The sequence below is a fragment of the Corvus cornix genome, chromosome 17 (assembly GCF_000738735.6).
Source record: "Corvus cornix cornix isolate S_Up_H32 chromosome 17, ASM73873v5, whole genome shotgun sequence".
NCBI classification, from domain to species: Eukaryota; Metazoa; Chordata; class Aves; order Passeriformes; family Corvidae; genus Corvus; species Corvus cornix.
In genome coordinates, this window is record NC_046346.1 from 1,272,675 (window position 1) to 1,291,515 (window position 18,841).

Sequence of the window (18,841 nt, forward strand, 5' to 3'; positions counted from 1 at the left end):
TGGAGTTCTAAAGGCAAGACAGAAAGTGAGAAGTAGGATGAGCTGTCAGTCCTTACAGAGTTTCAGCAGCCGTGACCTTAAACCCTTTTGCTGTGTGTCAGCCCCAACTTGAGCCCCCTTGCCCAGCTGCTGTGCCAGCCTCCCAATGCGGAGAAGGGAGAGGGGACAGCAGAGGTAAGGAAGCAGAGAGAGATTGAGATCAGAAGGGCTTTTCACCCAGTCAAATGGGCCTCTGGTGACAAATCAATCACGGCCCGTTCAAACCAATGATGCTGCCAGTCTCCAGCTCACCAAGCCCTCACAGCCTCCCCCGGCTCCTCGGGCTCTCCTACATGACACTCAGCTGATGACAGGGGCTCCAGTCAGAGCAGGGCTGCTTTTTACAGGTTGATTTGGTCATTAGCATCATTTCTTGTCTATCTCCCGCTCTTACTCTGTCTTTACCTACCATCTATTTATTTATTAAATATTGAAAACTGATATTAGAAGAGGGATTGAGACACAGAAACACTTGCAAATAAGTTGGTATACTGCCTTGTTGAATGAACCCAGACTTACATATTTATTTGATTTTGTACACTTAGGAAGAGCTACCTGTTTTAATGTAACGAGTTGATCTGATCAGTATAATAAGGGACAAAGAAAGGAGGCCTTTTAATGCGGTCACTTCACCTCCTCCTTCCCTTTATTTATTTTACACTAATAAAAAACTGGCTTCAGGGATTTTTCCTACTACACCCATAGGACAGGAATTATTTTTCAATTTTCTTTTTTTGCAGACATTTGTTAAAATACAATTTTAGGTCCCTTTTAAAGCTGTGAGGAAGATCCTTATCTGGAACAAATTTGCATTGCCACTGAAATTCTTGTATTTCAAGGAATGTACAGTGATAAAGCCCTAAATAAGGCAGGAAAAAACCCTCAAAAATTACTACTAAATCCTAATAAGTACTTCTTTCAATACTGACTTTTTTTCTGAATATCTGAAAAAGTGTTTTAAAGCAGTTACAGAGAGAAACAGTAATAGAAGAAGAGGGCTCAAAAGTTTAGGAAGAACAAAGTACTCTCTTGCAGATTTTGTGATCGTAGAAATTGCATTCTCTATTTCCTCCTCTCTTCTCTCCTTGCCACGCCCCCCCCCTCCCCCAATTCCTAATACATAGGGGAAAAAAAATCAAAGCAAGGTCTTAACAGAGTATGTCTTGCTCTGTCTAAGTCTTCTTTAACCTTAATCCCTGGAACAAAATCCTCCTACAGCCTTCCCCAAAAAAAGAGTATTGCACATTAAGGAAAAGGGTGAAGTCCCTTCTCATCCTCGCTCATCTCCAGTGCCAATCTCTCGGCTCAGAGCTACCCCATCCCTGCAGCCAGGGATGGCAGTGTACATTTTAACCAACAAATTTATATGCTGGCCATCCAAGAGCAACTGGCCAGTGTGGGGTGGGGTGGGAAAGAAGGATGATGGAAATGTGTAGAACAGAGGCCAGCTCTTCCAGGCTCTGTAAAGAGAGCCTGGGCAAGATACAGTGGCATCAAAAATATAGCACAATATACTCAAAAACATCTCCCATGTCTCCTTTCTACCGTGAGTGAACTGTGCGAAACTGAAGTGCATTGCAGACAGCAGTGTGGGGTGCTGAACAGCCTGTAGCTGGAGAGTACTTCGGTCTTTATCTTCAAAGCTGTCCTGTCAAATACAAGGTCTTTTAAACATCACAGGGATAAAGTTTCTGATTCTGAAGGGTTCGTTTTCCTCTTGGTTTTCCTCAATCAGAAGTTAAGCCCATACGACCCCCACAGTAAGCTGGCTCTGGGATTGCTGCCCTGCTACTTGCCCCATGATTTGGGGATGCTTGGATAGAGCAATCTTGATTTGCTCACTGTTTGTTGAGTTCAGTTTTCTTCATGTTAGTTCTTTCTTCCATCTTACATGTCTTGAGGCTTTTGCTGTGCGGCAGTGAATTGAGTCTTACGAACTTAAAAGAAAATTGTGGCTGGGACCTGGAGAATATTCATCTGTTGCAGAAAATGCTGAAGTCTGAACATGTGAGAATTGAACTAATGAGTTTTCCCCTCATTTCAGTCTCATAGTCTCTTTTTTTACCATACCTTAATTGCAGTGTTTTCTGACAAAATCATCCTAGCTCCTAAAGAAATTTAAATGTGCATCTTCATTTCATTGCTTGTATTTCCTTCTACCAATATAATAAAAGAAATTAAGATGGTTTACAAAATAAGGTGCCTTTCTGTCATCTTACTGTCAATACCTAAGTACTACACCAAAATCTAGTTGATTTCTAAAATGAAAATTCATTACATTTCTGGAAACTTGAACAATCAGCTCCATGCATTTTAATTAGATTGCCTGTTTTTTTCATTTATTACTAATACAATCCTCTTAACTATGATTTATTTGTTAAACAAAGTGCCATAATCCGTCACTTATTCATCTTAATTTCAGCAAAATTAAAGTAGTCGCTGCTATATTACACCTAATTGCACTTGCAATGAAAAGAACGGAGATGTTAATCAAAATAAATTGAAGATAAACAATAAAATCATTAAATCTTTGCTGCAGTAAGTGTAACTAATCAGTTTTGACTTGAAGCGACCGAACACAAATAATGAATCTGTCAGGGAAGACGCGCTCATTAAATCCAGCCTGGTCCGCCCGGGTCCTGCAGGCAGCCGGCACCCCCGGCCCCGCAGCCTCCGCGCCGCTCCGAGGGGACCGCCAGGCACGGGGACATCGGACCCCAGGCAGGGTCAGGGTGCCCATAGACAGCCCTGGGACTAGGCGGGGATGCAAATGCCACAGGTACGCAGGAACTCCCGTAAGCACCGCGCCAGGAACAGGGAAACACTCTTTGTTTTATTCAGCCACCAGCAGGTCAGAGATTAGAAAAAGGAGGGAAAGGGAAATGAAACCCAGAAACTCAGAGGTAGGAAGCACTTCGTTTTAAAACTTATTAAAAGTATAAGTTTCATAGCAGATCAATGCAGTTGGCATTGTGTTAAATAATATATGTTAAATAATATGTTTTGCAGTAGTACGAGATACTGATTACACTCCTCTGCTATCCCCATGGAGTAGGGACAATGCCTGGATTAGCAACAGAAGCTGTTCATGTCCTCATTGTCTTTCCACCAGTTACCACTTCTGGCCTCACTTCCTCATTACGAGGGACAAAATGGGCACTCCAGATATTTCCAAATATGTTGTTACACTGGCAAGGAGTCCTGTATCTGAGCAGCCTGGTGAGCTGAGCTAGAGCAATCGGCACTTTCTACTTCAGCTTTTAAATTGTTTACTTAATGATTTCAGTTTTCCCAATGGAGTATTTGTGAGCAATCACTGGTTAGCAGGAATTTACATGGCAAGGAGCAATTTCTCTTAAAATAGTTTTGCGCGATACGCTTTTGTCTGGTCTGAGCCAGCAACTAAGTGCAGACATAAAATACAGGCAGTGGTCCTTGCATTTAGTCACACTAAACAAAGTCATCATTTTATCAGTTCCTAAACAGAAGATACTGTTTCGTATTTATATGTTTCCCCTCCCTGTATTTTATCAATTATTTAACTTATTTACAAATGTTACTGTGCTTTGTCTTAATTATTTACTTAAGCAATATAATTCAGGTTTAAGTGTGAACAGCACAAAGGACGTCTGCCTGGCTCCTGGAATCAACATAACCAATTGACATTTTACAATGCTAGTGCTTTCTCCTGTATTTAAAACAGTGGTCAGTACAAATAAGTGATAGTTTAACAGTTAATATGCTCTAGCTCAAGTATATTTGAGAATTACACACATTTTTAAGCTTATTTTTTACTATCTTTGGATAAGAAATGGACAAGATAACCCAGTGCCCTCTGAGCAGGAGGCTAATTTCAGCTCAATTTTCTTCTTTCTTTCTCTTTCTCTGTGTGTAGTTCACATTTGAGTCATACCAAAAGACAATAATCATAGAAGAACAACAGCTCAAATTCAGGGTTGGATGACTACTAAGCAAGTTTTTCCCCTCTGTTTTTTTCTCATACTAGTGTGATTTGATATCTGTGAATAATTACCCTTTCTTTTTTTAATAAAAAGTCTAGTTGATGGACCTTTTACTTTCTGTTCTGCATCTTTCCAGCATTTATAATGCTTAACTTGGGACTCGACATGTCTCAAGGTGCTCATTTGGAATGATTTATATGGGCTTTGTTAGTTCAGTGGCAGGTGGGTAATTCTAGAAATTAAATATTACCTGGTTTTTATTGATATAACTATAGGCACTTAACAGAAGTAGTAAACATTACTATTCCTAATTTCTGGGAAAGGTAATAAAAATACAGACTGAAAAGTGGCTAGCAGAATAGGAACCAGGTAATGATAAAAAATTACCAAAAGGATGGACCTGATCCTTCATTAGCCAAAAACTCCTACAGACTGCAGTCAAAATCTGCCTTGAATGAAAATGATTGAGGGCCCTGGAGCTGTGGCTTGTGTAAAGTTAATCTGAGAATCTTATTGCAGTTGCTTTCAGCAGGTCTCTAAAAAATATTCCCCAATACAAGTGGCACTAATTGGACCCCATGTTGGGCGGCTTCGCAGAGGAGCTCACGACTGAATGGGCCCTGGCAAGTGAACTCCCTCTCCCGCCTGGATGCGGCTCCCCGAGGTCACAGTCACAGCACCCCGGGGGGCAATGCACAAGGTCGCTTTGCCTTTACTGGTGCTCTACCTTTGCTGTACTGAGAACACTGCCATATTCTGGCTTCTCAACGTATCACTTTCTGCTTGCTCAATATTTCAACTACCCTTTGTGGGCTTTTTTCTTTTTTCTTTTTTTTTTTTTTTTTTTTTGTTACTGTAAAGAGTTTTGGACATTCTTCAAGTTAAATACATTTTCAAACCAGAAGCATTGACCATACATGGCGAGAAGCTGAATGACATGCAGTATGTACATAGTGATTAAGGAATGAGTGGGGGAAGACTGCAGAGCAGGAAAGAGGGAAGGAATTCTGTTTAGTCCCATTCTGAACAGCAGATGATGGTGAGGTATCTACAAAGACATTTCAAGAAGACAAAGTGAGATTTCACTTCAAACAGGAGAAGACAGGTTTAGAATAAATAAGTGGATCTGACAATTGGGAACATAGGGATGATAGTTCAATCTGTTTGACTGTGAGATTACACCAAAATAAGATTGGATTGGAAGGGGGAGTAGGCAGCAAAAAATATAAGTCTGCTAAATATCTTCAGAGAGTTGGAGATGTGATGTCAGGATGAAGGATAAGTGAAGAAATTATTAGAGAGGCAACTGAAGAACCATGAAAAGACAAGGTCGGGAAATCAAGAAAGACAAGACGTCAAAATCTACAATTCAGTCAAAAATTCTGAATGATGAAATGTAAAGGCAGGCAAAATTGGAATAGTATTCCTCAGCTTTAACAGAGAAGTCTGTGCTGTACACAGATCAGCCTAACTTAGGTATTCACCTTCCAGAATGAAGGTTTTTGTGTGAGTATGTAAAACAATTCTCATTCTAGATCTCTAACCCCCCTCCCACAGCTGGACACGCTGCCTTGTGTTTATGCCTGTGTGCAGCACCCCAGTTTGATGTCCAGCCAGTGACTTCAGAGAGAAGCACAATTGCTACATCAACACTGACAAGGTAGCAAAGGATGGGAAATAGAAGAAACTCTCTAGAAATAGAAGCATATTCAACTGTATCAGAATGGAATTTTGAGCATAACAATGTAAAATTATAATCTTGACAAAGGAATACAATTAATTTGAATGCTGGGACCTCTCAGTTATGGAAAATCAATTATGCAAACCTGAGCAACATGTACTCTCCCAAAAAACACTGCAGGTTACCTTTTCCCAAATGTTTTCCAGAATTTGGTATGCTTTACTTCAATAAACTATCGGATTTGCTATTGCTTTTTCCATTTTCCGTGTCTTTCTGCCAGTCCTTTTATAACATCCTTAGGTTTCTTTCCAACAGTTTTTGGTTACTTTATAGATAGCCAAGTTCATGGAAAAACATCAATCTCCTAAAGGTTCACTTTACAAACCACAGAATTTTGCCAGTTACTTTGCTGATTCCGTCAATGTTTTACTCTAGAAGGATAACATTAGATAATGTCCAAACTGCAATCTACTTAATTGTGAAAAACACTGTCTTCTACAGCAACCCAGGAGAATACAAAATGCCCCACTCTGTCAGTAGCCTATCTAACCCAGTGGCCTGTTCCCAGAAATGGTGAGTCCTATCAGAATCCTCAGAATGTTCCCCAGGGAAAACCCTCCTTATCTCCAGGTAGTTGGGACATGGCTCATTTCTCCTCCCATGTGTAGGAGCTAGTAGTAGTTAATATCCTACAACTACACCAAGTTCCCAATCCTATAGAGAGAAAAAAGCACTTGCAGAAGGGATTAATCCCCCCCATTTGGGGTAAGGTCCCAGGCCATGAGGGCTGTCTGTTTCTCCTAACACAGGCCAGCCAGCGAGCCCAGACTGCCCTGGCTCTTTACTACTGCACACCCCAGGTCAGGCCAGACCACCCCTACACCTCTAGCACACACATGCCTTACATTTACTTTTTATTCTACTACTTGTTTCCTGTGAGATCATTTTTAGTTGGAAATGAATACATTTTAAAACACTCAAATAGCTTTGTAGACATGTTGGAGGTCACTATCCTGAAGAGCTGGAGAAGTACGTACTTTCAGGACAGGTCCCTGAATTCTGATCACATCATTCTAACTTAAGGGATGGGCAATTTTATTTTAACTTGGTTTTATTTCTTATGTATATGGATCTCTGTGTTGACATTTCCAGAACTACCCTTATACCTCTTAGGGGATAAATGCTTTCTACTTTAGATGTGTACTGACTTTAATCAGATTGACTACTCTTGTTGGTAGTTCAGAAATTTCTGTTTGAAATCCCCTTAGAATTTATTTATTTACTTTCCAGTCTTAGGAGCCTGTTTTTATTTAATTTATGAATTTGTTCCAGCACATCTTTTAATTCCTGTGTTTGACAAAACCTCTTCTATAGTACATAACAGGACAAAATTCGGTATATCTATTTTACCCTAAATTCTGTGTGAAAATGCTAATGCAAACAAGTCATTTACTTTCATTTCAGTGTCACGGTATTCTCATTAGTTTTCTTACTTTTCTACCAAATAGCCCACTGGACTTATAAAATGTCTTGCAGGCTTGCTGCTTCTTAATACTTGAAAAAATCTTATTTTCATGTTTGAGGAGCTATCTGCTCCTCAAATCCTCTGTCATCCTTCTAATCTCCACTGGGTATCTTAGCCACTGTGTTTTATCCATATTGACTTCACAAGTTATAATTCTACCTTCAGAAAAATACATGTTTGACTATACAATCTTTGTGAACCTTCCTGCAGCCCTATGGATTGTTTTTGCTTGTCAGCGTCCGTGTTTGTTTGGGATTATGCGTGCCTTCTGCTACCCTGTTATGGTTGCTCAAGTAGCCTCCATGCTGAGTCGAAGGATTTTAATTTCCTCACTTCTGACTTTAGGGTCTTTTTAACTAGCTTCCTCATTTTTTGTACAATCTCTCCCCTGAGGATTTTGAAGTTAATTATATTGTGGTCACTATTACTTAGTGGTTCAGCTTTACTTACTTTATAAACTAACTCCTGTGTATTACTTGAGAGGCTTTTCTTGACTTAGTTCTTTATAGCTCTACGATTAAAACAACTAACATATGTATCAAAACATTTTTTAACATCCTACAGGACTAACTGGAAAGTCTAGAAAAAGGCGAGTACTTACAGGGGAATTAATAACAAGGACCAAGAGCATTAACCCTGATGAAATACCACCCAGTCTTCATTAACTGTAAGACCAGGACAAATCAAACCACATTTAACGATGGCTCCATTTAGAGGCAGCAGGACAGGAGCATACTGGTATCCCCACCTTATAATTTTATATTATACCACAAAAGTGTCAGAACTAGACTCAAAAGAGCATTTCCAGCAGGATGTTACCCCCATTTTAGAGAAAGGGAGCATATTTGCTGGCTTGCAGTACTGCCTATTTAAAGTTTCTCTATTGAATTCAGAAGAGGTATTTGCTAGCTCATGGTATCACCTCGTTACATCTTGATCATGTATAGTTGCAGCAATTACACAAATAAAATTGACTTTTTGTGAAGTATAAAGTAAGTGGCAATGTTTAGATAAGTGCACTTTGGTTTGTGTTTAGTTTTTAGCCCCCAAAATGGAATGGGATCATTAGCATCAAAGAACTAATTAAAATAACATCTAGAAATAAAGCACCACTCTTTTTTTTCTCAAACAATGCCTACAGTTTTGGAAGAAATCTCTCCTGTACTGCAACCCTGCAGTCTCTGAAGAATAATGCTACATGTTTTAAAAAATTAAGTTAACGACAGACACTAATCAATGACAGTATAAAGACAATCCCCAAGCTAGTCAAGGATCGCTGAATTCTTAATATGACCAGGTTTCTTCCCCCACTATGTACAGGACATCAGACACATCCTACTTGAACTTCTTGGACAAAGGGGGAGTACAAACAAGAATGGGCAGATCTGGAACTTACTTACCCTAATATCAATCAGGGGTAACATTACTGATGTCTTCTGAACATTAAAGCAGGAAAATCAGTAAAATAAATTTGTAGGCCATCAACTCCATTTTATATATTTAAGTTCAAAACAGCTACTGCCTGCCGAGCACTGGCTGTTGCCAGAAAGGTAAGTTGGAATATCATGGTTCAGCAATCATAAGGAATTACACTCACATAAAATGACTATAAATTACATAAGACTCAGACCCCTACTATTCAATCACTGTTGCGCTGTTGAAGATTGTAGTAATTCAAATACTTGATCAGTTTTCTACACAGAAATATGAACTAAATCTTGATTTTAACATTATGTAGTTCAACTCTGATATCAACACATACCTTCTCATTGTTAAAACAACCAGCTTACATTACAGAAGTGCCATTTGATGTTTTCTTAATAACAATTTAAAAATAATAGCTTATGACAACATGTTGTCTGATGACAACTTAATAAGTAGTGAGCCATCAATAGTTATCATGTTGCCCCTGTCCTATGGCAGAAAGGATAAGCAATTCCTCCTTAGAAGGGCAGTGAAGCTGACACTGCTAGTGGTCTTTTGATTTATGGAGATTGTAGTGATTGCATTTGAAGCCTGGCTCACAATATGCTTTAATTTCATATAAAAAAGTTCTTTTAATTTCTACTCTGAAACTCTGAAATTAGGATCCCATCAACTCTGTGAGACAGGGAAAACCCAAAGAAAATAACACCGCCTACGCCAATGCTTCATACCAAGATTTTATTATTCTTATTTCTAGAATGAGTGCAACAAAATATAACATCATGTTTCAAATAATAAACATTACCAAGTAAGAAACACTGCATTTTATAAATTCCTTGGTTTTTTGTTCATTCATTCATTTGTTCACACCTTCCTTTCTTACTTCTTTTTTTAATCTCTTTCTTACTTCTTTTTTTATCTCTTTCTTTTTCCTTCCCTCTCTTTCATGCTCTTACAAGCTTAAGCTGGGCACTACTGTACAAGAGTTTAGTATCATCTGAAGTAAGTACTTCCCTCTGCTCCAACAACTTATGTCTTGCTGTTCTGGATTTCTCCTAAGTATCCTTGTTCTTCCAGGCTCATTAGTAACTTAGAGGAACTTGAATGCAGCAGTCTGATTTACATCAGTGATCTTATTCCTTTCAGCTCAGGAGGGTTATCTTTTCTGTGACAAAGGCTATCACAGATATGAATAACTATTTTCATACTGGGCTTTTTTTCGTCTAGCTGGAATCACACCATCATAGATTTTGCCTCATAAATCTGACTTCACTTTATAGAGCAATAATGGTACAGTCAGCACTCTGCCATCACAGCAAGGTGAACAGAGAAGAGTAACTTAGGTCAGTTGCTTCTTTATTATTGGCAGATGAAATAGTGTCTTCAACAGCTTCAGAGCAAGAACCAGGCAGGCAGTGTTTGTGCTGGGAAGGCAGAGCCGTTCCGAGAAGCCAGAGCCAGACGATTTTTGCGACATGCAAGGAGGGGTCTGTAAGCCCCAGAGAAAAGCAAACCACTGAGTAAGCAACCTACTGTTATTACCTACCTAGTGTTAATTTAAAGCTGCTTGGGTGAAAATTTGGAGGATGAAATGTGTGTGAGACAGTATCAGGTAGCAAAAATACAGAAGTACTGTTAACTCTGGTAGACTGCAGGAAGGAGGATAAACACTGCAAAGCCTATTCTATCTAGTTAGAACTGTATTAAAAGAAAATTTGGGACCAATGCTGCAGAACTTCGTCTGTCCCTTGGAAAGGTGGGTGTTTCCTGCTTTTCAAAAAATTGGGGTGTTTCACTATAGCTTTCTTTACCTTTCCAATGTTTTTTCTTTAGTCCACCTCCTGGTGTCTTTGGTAACACACACAGGTATGTTCATGGTGAGATGGATATATTTTGGGTGTAAAACTGCTGTTCTTGGCTGGAGAGGGCTCTGAGGTGAAGGTAAAGGTAAAAGCCTAAGACATTTATAACAGGAAGAATTTCTGAAATTAGAGAAGAGCTGTGTTAGATGATACAGGCAAACAGATCCAGCAGGTGAGAATGAAAGTGATTATGGGGAAGATGCTGGCAGGAAACAGTATAAAAATGGTCTCTGCACACACCAAACATGAAACAACCAACAAAGGGTGCCCACTCTTCCACCATAACACTTTTCTAAGCACTGACTTCTTGATGCCGAATTGGCTACTTCTCTCTTGTGCAAACAATGGAAATAAGTAAAGGGAAAAAAAAGGTTTTTCTGACAGAAAAATCACTGCACAGTTAAAGACAAAACCCAGATAGTTGATACAGACATTTTGCTAGTTTACCCCTAAAATTAAATAACCAATTCTTGTTAATCATAAGAGATTCTGATGAGGAAGATGTCTGTTGAGAGACAGTAGCACATATCTAAATATGTTTGCCATATTTAGATCTCCTTTCACTAAAAAATGAAGAGGCCATTTCAGGTCAATCATCTTGAGCTCTTTTCTTTAGGGGAATGACTCTCCAGCATGGCTCATTACATTAAAGGATTTCATGGGCCTGAGTTATAGCTATTGGTATAATCACAGGTATCAGAAATAAGAATAGTTATTTCTTATTTCTTTGTAAATGGAAAATGAAAAGGTCATTCAGTGTATGGTACTTCAAACACTTGAAAGGGAAGGTATTTTACTGCTTGTTTAGCTTTTAAGAGGAAGCCTCTACAGAGGGTAGAAGCAAGGACAGGTAGACTGAGAGGAATACAGAGAAATTGTCTTAACAGCCAGGTATCAGGTTAGGAAAGCTAAAGCCCTGATAGAATTAGTTCTGGCCTGGGATGTCAGGGGCAACAAGAAAAGGTACATTGATAATAGGAAGAACAGGCAAAAAGTGGGTCCTTTCAGGAAGGAGATGGCGGACCTGGCTACCCAGGACATGGAGAAGACTGGGGTACTCAGTGATGTTTTTGCCTTGATCTTCACTGGCACATGTTCCAGCCACACTGCCCACACTGCAGAGGTAAAGGCAGGGACTGGCAGAACGAAGAACCACCTGCTGTGAGAGTAGATGAGGTTTGAGACCATCTAAAGAACCTGAAGGTGCACAAGCTCATGGGAACTGAGATGCATCCACAGGTCCTGAGAGAACTGGTGGATGATGTTGCTGAGCCATTGTCCATTGTATTTCAGAAGTTAGGGCAATCCAGTGACGTTCCCACTGACGGGAAGACAGGATGATCGGTCTCACCGCTGTGCTGGGCAAAATCATGGAGCAGACCTCTCGGAAACCGTGCTGAGGCATGTGGAAAATGAGGCGGTGATTGGTGACAGTCAACATGGACTTGTGGTCAATGGCTCGGCTCGATATCCACGTGGAGCCCACTGCCAGGCCCTGCAAAAGTTATTATTTTGAAGCAGCATCTGTGGCTGAGAAAACACACTAATTTATTGGAGGCTGCAAGAGAATTCTACATATTTCCACATTCTTACACTTTTCCTTAAACATCTGCTAGTGTCCAGTTTTGGAGACAGAATGCTTTTGATTTAACTCTTTGATTATGTTCTTATAAGTGAATTTTGGTGGTTTTTTGTTTGTTTGTTTGTTTTTGTTTTTCTTCTTATGTTTTCTTCTGATTTTCTAAATATCTGTTTCACTCTGTGCAATTACAAATTACTGTTTCTTAACTTGTAATGGAAAACTAGTCAATGTAACCCATTTCCATCCATACAAATAGGCACATAGGCTGATTTAAACATCTCTCTTGTTTCAGGGCATAAGTGAATGTCTCTGAGGGTAACCAGCTATCCTAACAATGCCCAATGAATTCCAGTCTGGGAGCATTAAGAACAGGCTTTTTTTCTCAAGCAACATATGTGAACACTTCTGGAAGCTGTTTGTAATGACCTGATCCATAACTCATGAGGCTCATTGTTTGATAACAACAAGAATTACAGAATTATGTTGATGAAATAACTTCCGTTTCACATCTAAAAAGTATCTTTAATAAGCTTTCCATCAGTTTATAAACATGGGGAGAGATTTTCCTAATATTTATCCACTAAGAAATTAGGAAAAATGTACATGAACATTATAATCAATATTAGTCAGATAGCAGGATATTCTCTTCCAAGGCATAACCTTTTAGATGAAGCTTTACTATTGATCTCTAAAGTCAGCATTTTTTCCCTTGCCATTCCCATTGGCTGAAATGTAGCAGGGAGAATCTCCCCAGTAAATTCAGGTTACATTGTGCTTCAGAAGGGTTGTCACTGGCAGAGAAGAAACAGTAACGTGTTCTCATGTACATTTGTTGCTGTGGGTGTGTTACATAGTAAAATACAGGTTCAGTTACATTCACCAAAATCCATCCTGGAGTATCAGACCTCTATTTCTATGGTATTGAACTTAGACTTTCAGGTCAATCTGGAAGCATCCTAGGGCTTTCACCAAGCTTTTAATTCCTGGATTATTTTCTTCTGCCTGAAGTTTCCCTTCTGCTTCCCTTTTGTTTGCTATTAATGCTTCATCTCTTCTGGGAGGGTGATTCACAGTTAATCAGCTCATCTATTCTGAGCCACTCACACCCAGGCCTCCGTGGCCAGGCCAGCAGGCATTGCTGGAACCCTTCTCTCTCCTTGGGGGCTTCGCTGTCTCTGCTGCCCTGTCACTGGGACACAATTACATCAACCATTGGGCCAGCTGCAGACATGGGGGCCATTGACACAATTGCAGAAAATGGGATTCGGGGTACCTAATGAGCAGCTTATTTACATAAATACACCAGGTAAAGCAAGGGAAAAAAGTTCTACAGCTTGGAACAGAAATTACTATTAGGCAGATAGAGAGAAAAATTTCCTGCACTTGAACAGAAACATCTACGTTTAACACTATTTCCCCATTTTCTTTTTCACAGAAAATATAGTTTTCACAATTCGAACAAATATTTAAATATTCAGTGTCTGCTCAGTTGAAATTTTGAATGAATTCTCCTATTGTATTATCAGCATTTGGGGAGTACAAGCATGTTCTGTATCCTGGATTCTGGAATATATCTTACTTTGCTTGCTTCATACATACAAAATACAGTTAGAAAGCACAGTACAAATTCCATATTAGTGTCTGTTCTATTGTTTAAGTAGGAGAAATTCTGGACACTCATCCTGTCCTCACCTTTCTGGTTTCCTCTGACTGAGCATTACCAGATTTACAAGCGCACAGCTGTTTTATTAGGCAGTTTTTTAAACCAGAGTTTCCATAGACTGAATTTGCATGTTGCCAGTCCTATTAAGTATATCTTCTTTTGCAAGGAAGGAACCTTACAATTTTCCATACACATGCCCACTTATTTTTATTAATCAAACTTGTCTTTATTAACTGTGAACTTGAGGTAGGTAATCCTCTTCTTGAAATACACTATAATATTGTTTTTCAAATGTATTGTCTCATGTTTATCACATGACCCATGTGACTATAATATCTCCTGCTCAAAAGTTCAGGGATACACCTGCACAAGATCCCGGCTGAGAAACTGTTGATGAGCAGATACCAGCATGAGACTGCCATTATAATTCTTCCCCGGGGTAAGAAAATATGCTCACTACAAATCAGTCAACTACGAAATAGATGTTCACGGAGATATATTTAAAGGAAGTTGCCAAACACTATTTTTCCCGACATGTGATAGTTATCAGCCACTATCAGTTCATCCAACACCTCAGCTATCCAGTCCAGTTCTCGAAATCCACCTTTTATATCTTGTTGCCCCCAAACTGGGGTGAATGCGTACTTCCCAACCACTCATTTTCTCTGTGAGAGGGCTTAAATTGCTCATTTGAATCACCCAGCCTTTTATTCTTTAGCATGTCCTGTCTAAAAACAATGAAATATAAACCAGTCTACTACTCTTGCATACATGTCCCCATTAAATATTTACTACATCTGTTCATATTAGTAAGTTTACCAAATCTTTAAAAAGCTCACTACACAAAACAGAGCTAAACTAAAATTGTGAGTCTGTCTCTTAAATTGAATGTCAATCCATGTTCCAAAAAAAGGAACATGTGATGAAATGTAACAGTGATGAAACGTAAGAAATTCTCTTAGACACTCCTAAGATGTTGGGGTTTTACCACGTTGTTATTTTACACTGCATCAGCATTGTATTTACCAGCTTCCTTATTTTTTAACTCATTACTGACCATAGGGATTTTTTTTGCTTTTGCAACCAATTTTAACAATATTTCTATGAACTTACCTCTATTTCATTGTTATATGTGTAACCCTTAGTGCACCGATATGTTTAAAGGGTTAGAATATCCCTGTCTGAACACAGTAATTTTGGTGACAAAGCTACTTCACATGCATACAGGAATGTCTGCCTGGGACAGGGAACAGCACTACAGATCAAACAGTGATTCGGGGCTGGGGACAGGTGCATCACACCACAGAACAAGCCAGGGCACTGAAGTCTGAGCTTTCACATGGCTCCTGTGGCAGAGGCTGGGGGTGGAAGCCTGCGGTGGAAGCACCTCATCTCAAGTACTCAAATTAGTACTAGAAACACTCCTCCTCATCTCCCCAAACACGCCTTTGACTTACTGTAACTGTGAATAAATCTTCCAGGACTTCTTGCATAGTACTTAACATGTTTTAAATTTATTACTTGAATGAGGGTGGTATGATTTTTCCTACCCAGTCTCTGGGGAGCAAACGGGACATTAAAGGATCTCAGACAGGTTATACTCTCTCGCATCCTTCTAGCTGCCTAGGTTCTTCAGCCAAGCACTTGGTGTCCACAATGATTTGCACTTTGGAGGCCTTTTAAAGACAAATTTTCAATTCTTTCATTCCTCACAGTAGATCATCCCCAACTCTAAAAAGTTAAAAATTGCTAAAGTACACTAGAAATGCTCCAAACCTTCCTGAAAACTTCCCGTAAATCATGTTTAATGAAATAGTTGGGTACCTGTTTGTTCCTGCTTCCCAACTCCAACATGACATGCTTCAAAAGCTGTCTATCTGCAATTTTTGAGTCAATGTAACACATGTTTTCAGCAGACCGCATTCCATTTCTGAGAAATCTCCAGTCCCCTTTATGACCTTGCTTGGCTTTGAGATATTCTCTAGTCATGTTTTATTGTCTTTTCAGCCGCTTTGGTCTCTCTGCCCCACAGTGCACAATGTTCTGTCACAGCTCTGCCAGGGCACCCCTCCCAGCCCCTCTCTCTGCCTCTTTCCTTTGACTTCTGCAGTCCCTGGACATCGAATACCTGTTCCTGCCTGAGACTCCGGCCTGTGCCCATGGGACCCGCTCCCCTCTGCACGGGGCTTTCCAAGATGGACAGTCGTGCTCCTCATCTGGCCTGGGTATCAGTGGATATCCAGGGCTCGGGATCAAGCTGGTGAGGCGGTTTGGCCCCGTCCGGGGCTGCCTGACAATTCCGTCTCGCTGACGGGCAGGGAGGGAGGCGGCTTCTGCCGCCACCGGGGTGAGTCCCGTCAGTCCGGCCCGGCCCTGCTGCTCGGGGTCGCTCCGGGACGCTCTTCAGCCGCTGAGCGCGGCGGGTGCCTGAGGGGGCCTGAGGGGAGCGGGGCCTGTGCCGCCTGAATCTCCCTGAGGGGAGCGGGGCCTGTGCCGCCTGAATCTCCCTGAGGGGAGCGGAGCCCGTCAGCGTTGCCATTGCCGATCCCCGGCGCTCCCTGCCGCGGTCACAGAGACACGGGATAGGTCGGGTAGGAAGGGACCTTAGCGGGGCATCTGGTCCAACCTCCCTGTCCAGACAGTCACGAGAGCACACGGTACAGAATTGTGTCCTGACGGTTCTGGAATATTCCCCGTGAGGGAGACTGCACACCCTCTCTGTTCCAGTGCTCAGTCAGTCGCACAGTGAAGAAGTTCTCCCTTGTGTTCGGGTGGAACTTGCTGTGCATCAGTTTCTGCCCGTTCCCTGTTTTCCTGTGGCTCGGCACCACGAGCAGAGCCCGCTCCTTTCCCTGACGGCTCTCCCGGACAAGGACGCACCGCCCGCCCCGGGCCCCGCCGCACTACAGCTCCCGGCAGCCCCCGCGCCGTGACTCGGCCGGGGCGCCGCGGCGCGGGCCGGGATGGAGTGAGGGGCGAGCGGCGGACAGAGCGCGGCCCTGCGGCCCCCGCCCGTGTCTCGCTCCGCCCCGGGTCTATGCGGCCCCCCGGAGACCATGGGATCCAGGATCAAGTGAGTGCCCTCCGCAGCTCTCAGCCCCGCTTCAGGCCCTCGGGAGAGCGAGAAGGGGACTGACTTCCCCGCCCTCCCTCCGCTCCGTGTGAGGCCGCGCGGGCGGGACCCCGGCCGAGCCCGCGGGCCTCGGGTTGGGCGAGAAGGAGAGGGAGAAGGAAGGGGAGAGAGCGCTCCCTGCCCCGCGGGCCGGAGGGACGGGCAGGACGGGCCGTCCGACCCCAACTCCGGGCGGGACCCCGGCGAGACCCTCCGGCCCTGCCCCAGGAGAGGGACGAGAGCCGACCCTGCTCCACACCCAACCCCCCTGCCCCTCCCGCTCTCAGGGCCAGGCGGGGAGGGCAGTGCAATGTTATCGGTGCAGGCCTGAGGGAAGGCGGGGGTGCTGCGTTGGGAACATCTTCATTGCCAGCACAGGCGACGCCTGTTCGGGGGTGTGGAGGGATCGAGGGAGTGCACATTTATTTGCCCAGGTTAGAGTGTGCTGACGGAAGGACTACAGTCTGGCTGGGAGATATCCCAAGTGCATTAGCAAAGGGGTTTGGGAGTAGGAGAAGAGTGATGCAAGTGATTGATGTGCTGGGCCTGCAGGTCCATGCCCTCAGTGTTTTTTTTTAGTTTTCATAAAACTGGTGGTCGATTTATTGGTAAGCCCTGTTGGTATGTTTGGTATAGTCATATTAAAAATCTCAGTTCGTTCATATGCCATTCCAGGAGAATTCAGTTCCTTGGACACAGGTAGAGGTGTAATAAAGCTATTGCCAAGCAGGGAATGCTGACATCTCTGTGTATGGAAGGGTTATAGAGTGGAGAGACCCAGGTCGATGCTGTTTTATTCAGCAGTTTCAGCAGGTGCTGTTGAGCAATTATTTTTCGTTCTTGAACACAGTGATATTCAGGATTACGTTGGGCTTTAACTTTTCACTCCTTTTGTTTAACTTGAATACAAGACTGGAGGGGACATAGTTTGTGTGATGACACATCTTCATGTTCCCAAGTCCATAGGCTGGATAGATGAAACCATGTCTTTTCAGCCACGTGTTTTAGGAAAATGTAAACAGATAATGAGTGTTTGTAATGATAGCACTGTGGCAATTGGTTGGTTCAGGAATGAACCTTCCTTCCTTCCTTAAGCATACTGTGGGCATGAGTTTTGCACATTTTTGGTGTATGTGTTATCAACTGTTGCTGCAGAGAAATGAAAGCCTGGGAAACTGGTTAAACTCTTACAGTCGAATACAGGTAGAATTGAAAACTGTAGGTCTTTTGGCAGCAGATCAGGCTGTATCTCTAACTTGCACCTTCAGACCCTGCAGCAATCACCCTTGCTTGGATCGCTTTAAGATTATGATCCAAAATGACTTCTTATGATGATCTTATCTTAAATCTATTAAGAGGTTGATGCTTACTTTAAATGCAGTTTCTTTTGTGTGCCCACTGAACCCACAAGCTGTGTTTTCCATCTTTGGGTTTGTGATTGCTGATTGGGCTTCAGTGGCTTTGAGTAGACTTTGCTAAATGAGAATGTCATCAGGCAGGTGAGATGCTCCAACTAGAAACTGGTGTCAGGGAGATGTAGCCGTTAGAATATTTAGTGCAGCCAGCAGAGTTTAGGGCTTATTCTGTGCAAAGTCTTTCAGTGTGAACTTGTCTTTCAAGACTGTGGGTAAAACCCATGTCTTTCCCAATCACCAGAATAACAGAGGTAATAAACCCAGGTAAACATTGCTTTTCATTCTTGGACTTTTTGAGAAAGCATTTTGTCTGCTGAGTGATTAAGCAACGTTGCCTTGAGCAGCACTTAATAAACTGCCTTTTTCCACTTTGGACAGAACACTGTGCCCGAGCAGTGTAAGGACAATTTTCAAAACAATCTTAGCATATACAGAGTGAGAGAGCCTGTCTGAGTAAGAGGCTTTTCTGGTCTGCCTTTCTGAGCTGGATGTTTAATCCAGCAAAGATTTTAAAGTTGGTAAGTTCCTTTTGGGACAGGTTGGGAATGTGAATGAGAGAACTGTTTGATAACTGG

At 41.9% G+C, this 18,841-nt stretch overlaps 1 protein-coding gene and 1 long non-coding RNA gene across 6 annotated transcripts in view; one reads left to right on the forward strand and one right to left on the reverse strand.

The window, feature by feature from the left end:
* Positions 1-9,353: 9,353 nt before the first annotated feature.
* Positions 9,354-16,599, reverse strand: LOC109144387. The gene is made up of 2 exons (XR_002045143.3): positions 15,564-16,599; positions 9,354-11,989 (listed from the first exon to the last, which is right to left on the reverse strand). It is a non-coding gene; the product is annotated as an uncharacterized LOC109144387 (long non-coding RNA).
* A 54-nt stretch (positions 16,600-16,653) lies between these two features.
* The window catches only part of DENND1A (DENN domain containing 1A), a 159,876-nt gene continuing 157,688 nt past the window's right edge, over positions 16,654-18,841 (forward strand). For 3 of the 5 annotated variants that reach the window (XM_039561628.1, XM_039561627.1, XM_039561629.1), the window contains exon 1: positions 16,655-16,812. In XM_039561628.1, the coding sequence (XP_039417562.1) occupies positions 16,796-16,812 (17 nt within the window). In that variant the 5' untranslated portion in view covers positions 16,655-16,795. Of the gene's footprint in view, positions 16,813-18,841 lie in introns of all 5 variants that reach the window. The other 2 variants (XM_039561625.1, XM_039561626.1) reach the window with 1 other exon arrangement.